The sequence below is a fragment of the Sporobolomyces salmoneus genome (assembly GCF_050403485.1).
Source record: "Sporobolomyces salmoneus JCM6883 DNA, S_salmoneus_JCM6883_v1_ctg16, whole genome shotgun sequence".
Lineage (NCBI taxonomy): Eukaryota > Fungi > Basidiomycota > Microbotryomycetes > Sporidiobolales > Sporidiobolaceae > Sporobolomyces > Sporobolomyces salmoneus.
Genome location: NW_027481147.1, coordinates 292,306 through 304,373, shown reverse-complemented (window position 1 = coordinate 304,373; position 12,068 = coordinate 292,306). Strand labels below are relative to the sequence as shown.

At 51.0% G+C, this 12,068-nt stretch overlaps 5 protein-coding genes across 5 annotated transcripts; 3 read left to right on the top strand and 2 right to left on the bottom strand.

Moving 5' to 3' along the window:
• Positions 1–138: 138 nt before the first annotated feature.
• JCM6883_007282 (uncharacterized protein) lies at positions 139–2,531 on the top strand (the record flags this gene model as incomplete). Its single annotated transcript, XM_076631410.1, has 10 exons — positions 139–345; positions 417–468; positions 536–869; positions 944–964; positions 1,030–1,049; positions 1,665–1,684; positions 1,755–1,771; positions 1,835–2,073; positions 2,144–2,425; positions 2,494–2,531. 10 exons carry the CDS (start codon positions 139–141, stop codon positions 2,529–2,531), a joined length of 1,230 nt encoding a protein of 409 aa, XP_076488714.1.
• A 402-nt stretch (positions 2,532–2,933) lies between these two features.
• Positions 2,934–4,341, bottom strand: HIS1 (ATP phosphoribosyltransferase; the record flags this gene model as incomplete). Its single annotated transcript, XM_076631409.1, has 7 exons — positions 2,934–2,987; positions 3,083–3,408; positions 3,480–3,491; positions 3,593–3,945; positions 4,032–4,101; positions 4,170–4,205; positions 4,281–4,341. The coding sequence occupies 7 exons, from the start codon at positions 4,339–4,341 to the stop codon at positions 2,934–2,936; spliced, it is 912 nt and encodes a 303-aa protein (XP_076488713.1).
• Positions 4,342–4,478: 137 nt separating this feature from the next.
• On the top strand, positions 4,479–5,678 carry GPI12 (N-acetylglucosaminylphosphatidylinositol deacetylase; the record flags this gene model as incomplete). The annotated part of the gene is made up of 6 exons (XM_076631408.1): positions 4,479–4,647; positions 4,735–4,827; positions 4,899–4,998; positions 5,078–5,168; positions 5,236–5,303; positions 5,384–5,678. The coding sequence occupies 6 exons, from the start codon at positions 4,479–4,481 to the stop codon at positions 5,676–5,678; spliced, it is 816 nt and encodes a 271-aa protein (XP_076488712.1).
• A 258-nt stretch (positions 5,679–5,936) lies between these two features.
• CIR1 (Cir1p) lies at positions 5,937–7,054 on the top strand (the record flags this gene model as incomplete). Its single annotated transcript, XM_076631407.1, has 6 exons — positions 5,937–5,997; positions 6,070–6,131; positions 6,200–6,218; positions 6,279–6,751; positions 6,824–6,937; positions 7,001–7,054. 6 exons carry the CDS (start codon positions 5,937–5,939, stop codon positions 7,052–7,054), a joined length of 783 nt encoding a protein of 260 aa, XP_076488711.1.
• A 4,341-nt stretch (positions 7,055–11,395) lies between these two features.
• On the bottom strand, positions 11,396–12,023 carry JCM6883_007278 (uncharacterized protein; the record flags this gene model as incomplete). Its single annotated transcript, XM_076631406.1, has 3 exons — positions 11,396–11,723; positions 11,785–11,900; positions 11,979–12,023. 3 exons carry the CDS (start codon positions 12,021–12,023, stop codon positions 11,396–11,398), a joined length of 489 nt encoding a protein of 162 aa, XP_076488710.1.
• Positions 12,024–12,068: the final 45 nt, after the last annotated feature.

The window sequence follows — 12,068 nt, the reverse complement described above, 5'->3', positions numbered from 1 at the left end:
GCTCTTCTTCCCACTCGATCCGAAACGTCGCCTGAACGAGCTCAAGCTCTTACCAGTGAATACCCCTGTCCCCCTTCGCTGTAACCCTTCAGCCGCGCTCTCTTCTTCCCATTCCCCCCGCTTTTTCCTCCTCTTGAGATGTCGGGATACGATTCCACCACCTCTAAACGCCGTCGAATCGGTACAGTCGACCTCGATTACGCCTACGTAGCACATCCAACTACGTCTCGAACGAAAGCGGCAGAAGCGGCGAGACAGCAACAACAACAACAGCAAATGCAGGTTGGTTCTTCGATGAACAATGTGGGTAATGGAGGGCAACAACAACAGGGGAATGGACCGATCGTGAGTTTCTCTCCCTCTACTCTTGTCGTGAGAAGCGGAGAGAGCTGAACGAGGGGGAGAGATGATGGTAGATTTCGTTCTCTGCACTTCCGACGACGGCGCTTCAACGCTACCTCCTTCGCTGTAAGCCCATCTTTCTATCCAGGTATGCTCCCGAGAATGGACGCTGATTCCGATGCGCTGTCGATAGATGGGCTACTGGAACCACAAGGATCACTTTCCTACCACCATTCAGTTTTCCCCGTTCCTCCTCTTCCCTCAACTCTCTATCCTCCTCTCGAAGGTCGTACGCTCAACACGAAGAACGCTCAACAGACCTACGTGCCCGCCCGACGGATCGCCCACTTGCCCCAGCGGACGAGAGCAGAGCAGGAGGAGGAAGAGGAAGGGGAGAGGGATTGGATCGAACCGAAAACGGAAGAATTTGCAAAGTTGACGGCGTTCGATGATCCGAGATTGGTTGTGGAGAGATTGGCGAAAAGGGCAACGGCACATTGGGACAAGAGGGATAGCGTCAAAGAAGGGTGAGTCGAAATTTTCGTTTCCGGGTTAGGTTCGCCAGTGTGACTGACTGAACTTTTGCTTTCGTCATGACTAGGGAAACATTAACAAATTTTATGTAAGTGCACCGGTGCTTCCAGTACAGCTCTAAGCTTGAACTGACCGTACGAATTGTATTTACAGGTTCAGCGTGAGAATGCGAGGTGAGCTCTTCCTGCTCTCTCTCTCCCTTTCTACCACTGCGACTGACCAGATAAAGTCACACACTCTCAATAGACAAGAACCTCAAAGCTATACCTCCTGCTTCTCTCTAAATTTCGCACCCAATTACCTCGCAGATCTTTTATTCCCTTTCCCTCGTTCTTATTTTCGCCTGTTGTAGTTTCCGGTCCTTTGTTGTTCAATACACTTTCGAGATCGTCTCTCTATTGTCTGCATCGAGAGCGTAATTTCTTGACGTTCGTTCCCAACGCTCACGAGCGAGGTCCTCTGTCTCTCCCTCACCTCTACACTACTTACTCAATCATGTCTCAAGAAGGAAACCTCGTAAGCTCACTCAGTAGTCCCAGGAGCTCATCAAGCCCGCATCAGTTGCTAATCTGTTCCGTTGATCTGGTCCAACAACTCTCCAGCTCGTTCTCGTCAGGTAAGTCTCTCTAGTCTCGCTCCCATTGTTCAGATCAAGTAGCTCATCTCGTCGATTGTCCCTGCTCTGCTCGAATGAAGGCACGGTGAGTTTCGGGATTCCCTCTCTCTCGAAATCGATTATCGATTTGAAGTTCGTTCTGTACTGATAAGCTTTCTCGATTGTTGCTCAGGTGAATCCGAATGGAACAAGGTATAATCTATTCCTCACTCGCTTCCGATCCGCTCCTGCTGATTCTGTGAATCTTCCCAATCGATTCTAGTTGAACTTGTTCACCGGGTGAGCTCCCTCCTCTCTCTTACCACTCACAGCGCTCACTCACACGCCCTACTATAACTCTAGATGGAAGAACCCCGCCCTCACTGAGAAGGGACGTGCCGAAGCTCTCGAAGGTGCTAAGAACCTCAAGAAAGCCGGACTCACTCACTTCGACGTCGCCTACACTTCCGTCTTGCAACGTGCGAACGACACCCTTGACATCATCCTCAAGGAGATTGGACAAGAAGGTTTGGAGATCCACAAGGATCAAGCTTTGAACGAGAGGGATTACGGAGAATTGACTGGACTCAACAAGGATGATGGTCCGTCTCCACTCTTTCTCATGTTTCCCGGATAGTCGTGGATGCTGATAGTTACCGAGTGTGTGTGTAGCCCGCAAAAAGTGGGGAGACGAACAAGTTCACATCTGGCGTCGTTCCTACGACGTTCCTCCCCCCGGTGGAGAATCTCTCGAATTGACCGCGAAGCGTGTCTTGCCTTACTACGAAGAACACGTCGTACCCGCCGTCAAATCGGGAAAGAAGGTTCTCGTTGCGGCCCACGGAAACTCGCTTCGTTCGATGATCATGAAGTTGGAAAACATGTCGGGAGAGGAAATTGTAAACACTGAATTGGCGACGGGTGTACCTATCGTTTACCGTCTTGACAACGACGGTACGCACTTTTACTTTTCGAACGAAGACTGGATTGACTCGCTCATGCCTCGTAATCCGATCTTGCAGGCAAGGTCATCTCCAAGGAAGTCCTCAACCACGCTTAAAACTAACGATGAAAGGAGTCTTTGGTCGTACGGAGGAAGTTTCATCAGTTATAGAAAGTAGTTCTTTATCGAGAGGTTTGGAGAAGGAAAAAGATGCAAGAGAACGTATTCAGATTCTTACACTTTCAGCCTCGTATCTCTGGACTACTCTCGTCTCACGTCACTGACACGATGAAGAAGAGAGAGTTGATGATGAATGACTATAATTACCCACTCGAATTAAGCGATAAACAAAGAACGGGAAAGAGAGGAAATATCTATTGCTGTGTGATGCTATTCTCCCTCGAGATGTCCCCCTTTTTTTTTGGTGCGAAGAAAATACATATATACGTCTACTGTCTATCCCCTTAGGCTCGATAACTCGATGCTGCTCGACCCGACTCGACGATCTTGAGATCTCGATTAAACCCTGCAGTTGGCGAGACCGATGACGAGAATATCACTAGCTCCGATAGCCTGTTCATCATGCGAGAGAAAGTTTTGTCAGCTCGATCCCAACTCGTCAAAATGAATCGTCTCGGGAAGGGAAGAAAAGAGCGCTGAAGACTGACCTGTAATTTATCCATCACGTCGGCCACTTCAGCTTTCAATACCATACTACTGACCGCGACCCATTCCGGATCATCCAACGGCGAAACCGTCGCCGCCCTCCTTCCGGGAGTAACTTTAGTCGCTTCGACGACGTTCTTTCGCGCAATGTTGTAGTTACAGAGGACGTATTTCCCGGCGGCGATGTGACCGGCGACTCGAGAGGTAATACGTTTGATCAATTCGGCGTGCTCGTCGGCGGGTTTGTTCGAGCGGATGAGAACGGCTTCGGAAGTTAGGATCGTTTCGATCGCGTGGAGTCCGGCAGCTCGCATAGTTTCTCCAGATTCTACGTAAGCATTCAGTGTTCAGGTCAGCGATTAGACCTTGGAAGAAGTGCTGATCCGAGCGAGAACTCACCGACAAGATCGACTGAAGAAGAGACGAGAGAAGAAACGTGCGAAAGTTACGGTTAGCCCCAATGAAGCTGGTCTCGCAAAGGTAGAGAGCGACGAGAGAGAAGTCGGACATACCGATTCCGTCTGCCAATCCCAAAGCACAAGCAGCCTCTACCGATCCTCCAATGTATTCTATCCGAGTCTCACCCTTTTTCAACCCAGCCTCTTCATCCAATTTCCCAAAGTATTCCCCAGCGAGTACCTCGAAGCTCGTTACAACCTTCTTCCCGACTAGGTCTTTAACGGATTTGATATCACCTCGTTCAGGAACTTGAACTTGAAGTTTACATTTCCCGAACCCGAGCGCGAGTTCTTCCGTAACGAGTCCGTTCACATTCGCTTCGGCTACCATGTCTTGTCCCGTGATTCCCAAGTGAACGTTTCCTTCTCCTACGAAACGGGGGATGTCGGCAGCGGGAAGGAAGACTCTGTGTGAACGTGCGGGAAGGAGAAAGAGTCAATAAATTCGATTCTCTCTCCTTCTGAGAGATCCGCATGGAGGAAGGGGCCTTACAGAGCCATGTTGTGGTTGCGTACGAGGCAGACATCGAGTCGGTGAGAGCGGGTGAATTGAACATCGGCACCTAAAGCGAACGAATCTCGAAAGTTCAGTTCAGTGAGCCGAGGCAAGTGGGCAGAAGCAGGAGCTCACCTGCTAGAACTTGGCAGCACTTTTCATACAGCCGTCCTAATCAGTGAGAGGGAACCAAGATCAGCTCTTTCGGACACAAGATGAGATGAAGAGCCGACTTGAAAAACTCACCTTTCTTGGGGATAGCGAATAGGCAACGTCCTTTGAGACTTTCACTGAGTAGGTCTAGCATGGTCGAGAGTCGTCTGGCGAGGTGAGAAGCTGGGAGAGAGGTCAACCAGATGATTTCCCCGAATGTTTCATCTCGATCTCTCCTTCTCTCGCACGCGCACGTTTGACTCTAATTCGCCTACAGCATTCTCGAACGGAATGGCTTCCCGGATCTGGACCCGGCGGAGCAGGATCCCACTCATCCGCTTCGTCTTAATCCTCCTTGGAATCTCTCTTCTGCTCGTTTCGACTCAATCTCGTTGGCAAAGTTGGACGATCGATTCCGAGTTAGCTACTACAAAGTCTGTGCTCTGGGTGACGGCTCATCGTATGTTCTACTCGTTTCTGTATTCATGGTGATTCAGGTCGCAGGGGGTGATTTCGCTGAATTCGCCTTCCTTCTGCGGTTTCGCAGCGGACGATGAGTCATTCTTCTTCGCTCCGACAATAACGAACTTAGTCAAAGCTCCTGTATCGACTCGAGCGAGCTTGCTGTGTTTATCGATCGGTAAGATTCGTTCTCAGTTTTGTCTCTCGTTTTCTGTGTGAGCTAACGCTCACTTCGGGGACATCTTACAGGTGACTACGAGGGAGTCGGTAGTATACGTCAGGAAGAGCTACAGAGCTCTTGCCGAGTATTGGGAATCGAAGAAGCCCGTTGTGTTGCGGTCAATCATTCGTACGTTTCTCGAGTCTCCTCTCTCGGTCTCGACGAGCGCTGATCTCATCGCGACGGCTTTCGGCACTCTCTATCATAGTTTATTACCCGATAATCCGAGTGTGAAGTGGCCAGCAGACGCAGTCCTCACCTTTGTGAAACGATACGCATCGGTATTCAATACGGACGCGGTGAGTTGCTCTCCCTAGCTTGAGGTAAAGCTTTTCAATGCTGACAGATCGATATACGTCTGTGTAGATCATCACGTTCGACGAATACGGCGTTTCTGGGCATGCGAATCATCGAGTCCTCCACGAGATTTTGAGGTGAGAACAGACTATCCTCTTTTGCTGTCTCTCTTTGCTCACCACTGACATTGGTCTTCCTATCATCTTTCGACCTCTAGTCAAGCGGTTCATGACGGCACATTACCGACCCCGGTCTACTCAGTTCGATCCGCCAACGTTATCGCGAAATACACTTCCCTCTTACTCCTCCCTTTCGCCTTCGTCAAACACCTACTCTCTGCCTCCCTCCTCCCGTCGAAAAGCTCTCCCTCGCTTTTCGTCAGCTCTTTCGACTCGTTCTCCGTCGCGAGGGCATCTTTCGCAGCTCACGAAAGTCAATCGAGGTGGTTCCGGACGCTGTTTATCAACGCGAGTCGGTACTTGTGGTACGTACAGGTAGATAGAGTCGTATAGAGCATATGCTGAGGTTTTACTGTCGTGATTCAAACTGTTGTAACAATCAAGTAACAATGCTCTCTGTCACGAAGAAACGGAGTTTTTGACTCCATTTTCCGTTTCTTTGGGGTTTCCGCTTCCGCTTCATTATAGCTATACATTACTGTGAGAGCCTCTATGGTGCGGAATGTGAGCGAAATTTCGAAGTTGTCGTCGGCAACTCTCCAGTTCGCTTTCCCGCTTTCTCCCTATTTCCACACCAACTCCTCACTCACGATGCGACCTACTCCCCCTTCCTGGTTGAAGCTTCTCGTACCGGTCAAGCGTACCGTAGATTGTGAGCTTCTCTTCCCCTCTCTCCATTTGACTTGCCGATCTAAACGCCCCTCTCCTCTCTCTCAATCAACAGACGCTGTCCGTATCCGAGTGGGACCTAATGGAGTTGAGACAAAGGGAGTTAAGCATTCTATGGTGAGTCCTCCTCAGCGATCCGATGACCTAGATCAAAGTAGCTAACTTCCCTCGCTTCTCTCCTCCAGAACCCGTTCGATGAAATTGGTGAGCTATAGGAGCCTTATCAGCCTGCATAACAAGCGCTAATGTCTTCTTTGTTCTCAGCTGTCGAGGAAGCAGTTCGACTTCGTGAGCGAGCCAAGGAGGCGATTGAAAAGATCACGGTAGTCTCTATCGGACCTGCGAAAGCATCCGAAGTACTTCGTACCGCTCTCGCAATGGGAGCCGACGACGCGATCCACGTCGAAACGAAGGAGGATCAAATCGTCGAACCTTTGGCCGTCGCGAAAGCGTTGAAACATTTCGTCGATTCGGAGAAACCCGACATCGTCTTGATGGGGAAACAAGCGATCGATGATGATTCGAGTCAAGTCGGAGGAATGCTCGCTGGGTTGTTGAGTTGGCCTCAGGCGAATTTCGCGAGTAAAATCGATTTGGATACCGCGGCGAATTCGGTAACGGTTTCGAGGGAGATCGATGGTGGACTCGAAACGCTCAAGATGAACTTGCCGGCTGTTATTACGACCGATCTTCGTCTCAACCAACCTCGTTACGCTTCCCTACCAAACATCATGAAGGCGAGTTCAATCATTCTTCTTTCGATTTTCTTCTTTTGGCTACTGGACTGACCTCGCTTTCGCACGATATAGGCAAAGAAGAAGCCGTTGAAGAAGGTCAAGCCAGAAGATATCGGGGTTGATTTCACTCCTCGGTTGGAAACTGTCAATGTCGTCGCTCCTCCGCCTCGTAAAGGTGGAGCCAAGGTGAGCTCACACTTTTCTCTCTACTCCCGATACATAGCTGACGTTCGCTTGCATTCGACGCAGGTTGCTTCGGTCGACGAGGTAATCGCCAAGTTGAAGGAGAATGGTGTTTTGTAGATTCTTACCCGGTTTCTCCCCCTCTGAGCAAATAAAGTCGTACCCCCCTCGCGCTTCCCGGTTCCGTGGTGAGGCCTACTGTAAGGCGAGATGGGAGAGCTTCGGGTGATCGAGCGTTCAGTTCAGATGTGCGAGAATGAACGAGGCCCAGTCGCGAAAGCGACTTGTCAGCAGCTCTCAGACGTTGCGAGGCTCGAGGGACCTGGGAGGTCACGCTAGAGTGGGCCAACGGCAAAAGGATAGAAGTGCACAGAGCGACAAAAAGAGAAGGAATGGAGAGGGAGGGAGTCGAACCCTCTGCCTCTCGCAAGCAGATGAACTGTTATTCGAGATGCTAAGCGAGCGCTCTACCGATGAGCTACATCCCCGAATTTCGCTTGAAGGCGCGCTCAGAAATACCATACATAAAAGAAACCACCACAAAAAATGTTCATGACTTGCGAAAAAAAGGGAGCGAAATCTTCACCACTTGCTGTAGGATGCTCGCATTCAGACCATTGATCATCGACTTGCTTCCGCCGTGAGCAGAAGGAGATTTGGTCTCACTGCTCAGAAAATGCGTTATAGGCAGAAACGCCACAAAACGAGCTTTTGCACATGACTCCGAAACCAGCTGCATTCCCTTTTCAGCGTCCTTGTGCTCGCTCTACTGGTCCAGATATTTGCTCAGAACGGCCATGTGAAATGAAGAGTCACCTTCGGCCCACTCCTCCTCGAGCTTAACGTCAGGTTTTGCATCTTCGTCCTCCCTTCCTGGTGTATCCTCCTCTTCGTGCTGCACTGAAGGTTCGTCCCGAATGAGCAGAAGCTGTGTCCCCAAGTAGAGAGTCGATTCGAGCGTCAGTAAAGCGTATTCAGAGCAGTTCAGTTGCAAAGACGAGCGAAAGACTCACGTTTTCAGCAGTGAATCCGTCGGGAAGGACCCTGGGATCTTGCCCCGCTAATGGCTGGAAATCTTGAAGGTCTTCCTACTCGCGAGAACGGCGAAGTGGCTTCAGAATCGAGAATGAAGTGGAACATTCGAGCTCGAAATGACTCACAAGGGAATAAAACCACTGCGATCGCTATTTCATGTTCGTTGTTCGGCATGTGCGAGTGAGCAGAGAAGCTGTCAGCCGCAACAACCTCAACAAGGGCAAAAGCTCGGATGACTTACAGCTTCCTCTCGAAGCATTACTTCCGAGAGCGGGTCAAAGGTGATCTCAAAATCGTCGGGTAGATTGACGACCTTGAGAACGAGATACCCATGACCGCAGTATGTTTCGGGGTCGACGTCCAATGGAGAGAGAAGAATCTTTAGGATCTCGCGCAAGTCAGGCCCATCGACTAGAGCTACGTGGCCGTTTGGTTCTCCGAGTCGTGACTCGTCGTGGTACTCATTATTCCTCGCTAACTGAGACCGTGAGCAGTTGTTTGTTAGCGGCAAGAGACTGTCTGACTGAGCATGGCGAGGACTCACGAATTTTTTGTAGTCATTGGCTGAGAACCCTCGGACTGCGTACGCGGTAAATCGCTGCTTGAGCCCCTTCGCTTCGAGAATCGTCGAGACGAACACCCCGATCCGTATGATCAACAACCGCAAAGTTTTCCTTCCACCTTTCGAGTCCATGATGCTTGCTGAAGCAGGGACAGCTGTCCATTTCTTGATGACACTATGTATTGGTCCCAATTTGTGAGAATGACTCAAAACGCAAGAGCCTGAGGCAGGTGAAAGAGACTGACTGTTGAGCTGTGAAGGTGGAGAACCCTGGCACTTCCGCCTCGGCCGTCTCTTCCGGGTCGTTGAAGCGTGTAAGAGGAAGGAAGCTAGAGGGTCAGTGTCGAGGATCTTTGCACTAGCGAGAAAGAGGCTCGAGAGGGAACGTGTGAGAGTCCCGTGCGAGGGTCCCGTGCGAGGTTCCGTGCTGAGCACACGAGACGACGACGACGAGCATACGCTCACTGCCACCGTGCCACGAGCGACGTCGATGTACAGAACAATCGTAGAGGCATAAGAGCACGAACGAGCAAAAAAAGGAGGAAACAAAAATTGTGAATCTTCCTCGAGTAGCCGGCAAAAGATGAGCTTCCCCGACGGGGAATCGAACCCCGCTCGCGGCTGTGAGAGAGCCGAATCATAACCACTAGACCATCGAGGAGTTGCATGTCATACCAGGGCAAACAAGCACATATAGATTTCAGACACCAAGACTTGTCCTTCACCAGCGTTTCGCCACTCTTGTGCGTGTCGCTCTCCCCGCTGTCTATACACAACGAGTCCAAGTCGATGAGACGTTTTGCAGACGGTCAGATCTCGGACTGCCGGAACTCCGGTCGTATTCCGCGGTGGTTCGCCCTTATAAAAAGCGCGAGCCTCTCGAACGTCTCTTGTCTCTTGATTCATCACTTTCCGACACTTCCTCTTCCATTTCCCGAGGAGTTAAGAGAAACAGGTGTCGGTCTCCCCTAGCGCCCACTCCGGGGTGGCTCAGGATAACAAGGTCTCGCAGCGTTCTTTCCGAAAATGCTCGAACCTCTTTGACCTGATCGTCTCGCAGCGGGATCTTGGAGGGATTGTCACCTGTCTCTCTTGGCTCACATTTACCCTCTCCCCTCGCCAATTCGACTTCCGCTTCGTCGTGGTTGACAATTGGGCAAAATAGGTGAAGGGATGTTGTGTACCGGTTCGGGCTGAGATGTTGCGAGAAGTCTTCTGGTTGCCGTGTAGTTGGGCGAGACTTGTCGTAGGCATCGCGCCCCGAACGGGTTCGCAACATCGATTCACCTATCCTGTCCAGCTCTCGAAGCGATGGAGTTGGATGAAATGGGGCTCGGCTTTGCGAAGCATACTCGCCTCCACGGGACTCAGTCGTAGCCTTTCTTTTGATTTGTACGAGTCAGTACACTTGAGAAGATAGGCTACGATTGGGGTTCGTCCAGCGACGACGGCTTCACAATCTCGAACTCATCTCATTCAGATCCTTTACGAACCAGCTCAACTCCATCCTCGACATCTACCGACCTCGAGCTCTCAATTCGAAGGCAAATCGATGCGGCTTCTACGGGACGCCAGGGATTCCAAGGGGTGCGTCTGTTCCTCTCTCGTCAAACTCAGCGCGGTCATCGCTCACTGACACTAAACCTTCCTCCCCTCCTCAGCTCTCATTCTTCGCCGGTCTTTTAGCCTCCTGCGAGTGGGTGAACGCGCGACGGAGTTGTCTGTCGTGCGTGCAGAGCTTTTTTCTGAGGAGTGTTTTCGAAAATCGAGCTGATTCTTTCGCCCTTTTGTCAGGACTCAGCAGCAAACCCTCGATCGAGCCACTTTCCTGTTCCTTCCGCCTCCGACATCGTCCAGCTCTCGTCATCGAGGGAGTCAAGCGAAATAGGTGACACAATCGGGAGAATTCGCATCGCATCGGGGCCGACGTAGCGAGCTTTGCTTTCGACGCAAAGACCTCGTTGTCATCGTCCGGATCGAAGCGAGTCCTTCTTGTCGGTTCACCTATCTCCCTTAGCTGCCTATCCTCTCACCCTCCGCTCTCCTTCGACCTCGGTCTCGTATCCCGACTTGTCGTCGAGAGAGGTAAACGAAAGAGGTACTTCGTCTCGATTGTCCTCCCGCTTCACGGCTATTTCTGCAAACGGACTCGTCTGCACTGGCTGTACCGTTTGTAGAGGCCGGCGCACAGAAGCGGGATCAGATTCGAGCGAAGAACCTATCTCGTTTAGCTCTCCGACTCGTCCGGGAGGAGGAGTTGATCGAAGTAGGTTCGAGGTCCTCGATATACGCGCACCTGCCGCAGCTCGACCAGGTCAAAAATCCTCCAAGAGTGGGACCTGTTCCAAACTTGTCAGGTGCGCGAGCCTGGAGGACTTCGAACCTATCTCTTTCAGCTCCTCTGACGAACAAAGAGTCAACGCTCAACTCGACTCCGGCGACGGTTCCTCGGCGCTATCGAAGCATGGAGTGGTTGCTGGAAACTTCGATGGTGGGTTGCGAGACCAGAGATTGGCTGATTCTGAGAACCCTCGAGTTTGGACTTGAAAAACTTCTCCATTTCGGTTTTCACTCGCCTCTAGTCCTGCAACACCTCAACGACGTCTTCAGCAGCTCCTCCAGGTTGAGTTTCAGCTTACGACGGGCTGGGCGGAGTCGGACGGCAAGTTTTGAGGTAGTCAGGCGTGGAGGTGATCGTGCGAGTTCTCGTTGAAATTTCTATTTCTCTCCTTATTCTTCAGCTTCCCGTGTCCGAGAGATCTAGCGAGTCGCTATCCACCCCATCCGCGAGTCGCTGTGGACGTACATGGGTCTCACTCCCCGTACATGAACAAAGATCGATCTAACCCAAATCTTCTCGAGTTTCAAGCTTCCGGTGATTGATACATGTACTTCTCCAGCCCTTTCGCTTCCTCTATCGCTCTTTCTCCCTCCAACTCCGTCCCAACCCTCAGTAACAGCACTGCCAGCGGCGCTAATCCCGCGAAACTCGATTCTTCCCACTCAATTCCGATTGAATGGAGGTACACCGAGTAGAGTAAGACCGGAACCGAGAGGCCGAGGTTAAAGGGAACTGGAGGGAAATGAGGAGGGATTGGAATGTAGAGCAGAGAACGGAGGATCGAGAGGGAGAGAAGGAAGAGGGAGAGGAATTTTGCGAATCTTGAGGGAGTCGATTTTACGAGGATCACTCTGTTTCCAAGAAGACAGCGTCAGCAGTTTTTTTTATCAATCGATAGTGAGAGAGACACACAGCAGCAGGATCGCTTGAAGGACAGAGACTGCGAGTCGGTGCGTTTGGAGAGAATCTCGAGCCAATTTCACTAATTGTTCAACTTGATCTCTTTGTTCTATATGTTCATGACGTCGCTAGTACGATAGCGTTCTCAGAGTGTGTCAGCGCCCACAGAGATCAAAGAGAGAGGAAGAGAGAGACTGTTGGCTGACCTTGTTGATCGAGAATGAGGGGAGTTGAATCGTCCAATGGTTCATCGTCCTCGTTCAGGGCTGTATAGCTCTTGCGCTTGTGCATTTCCA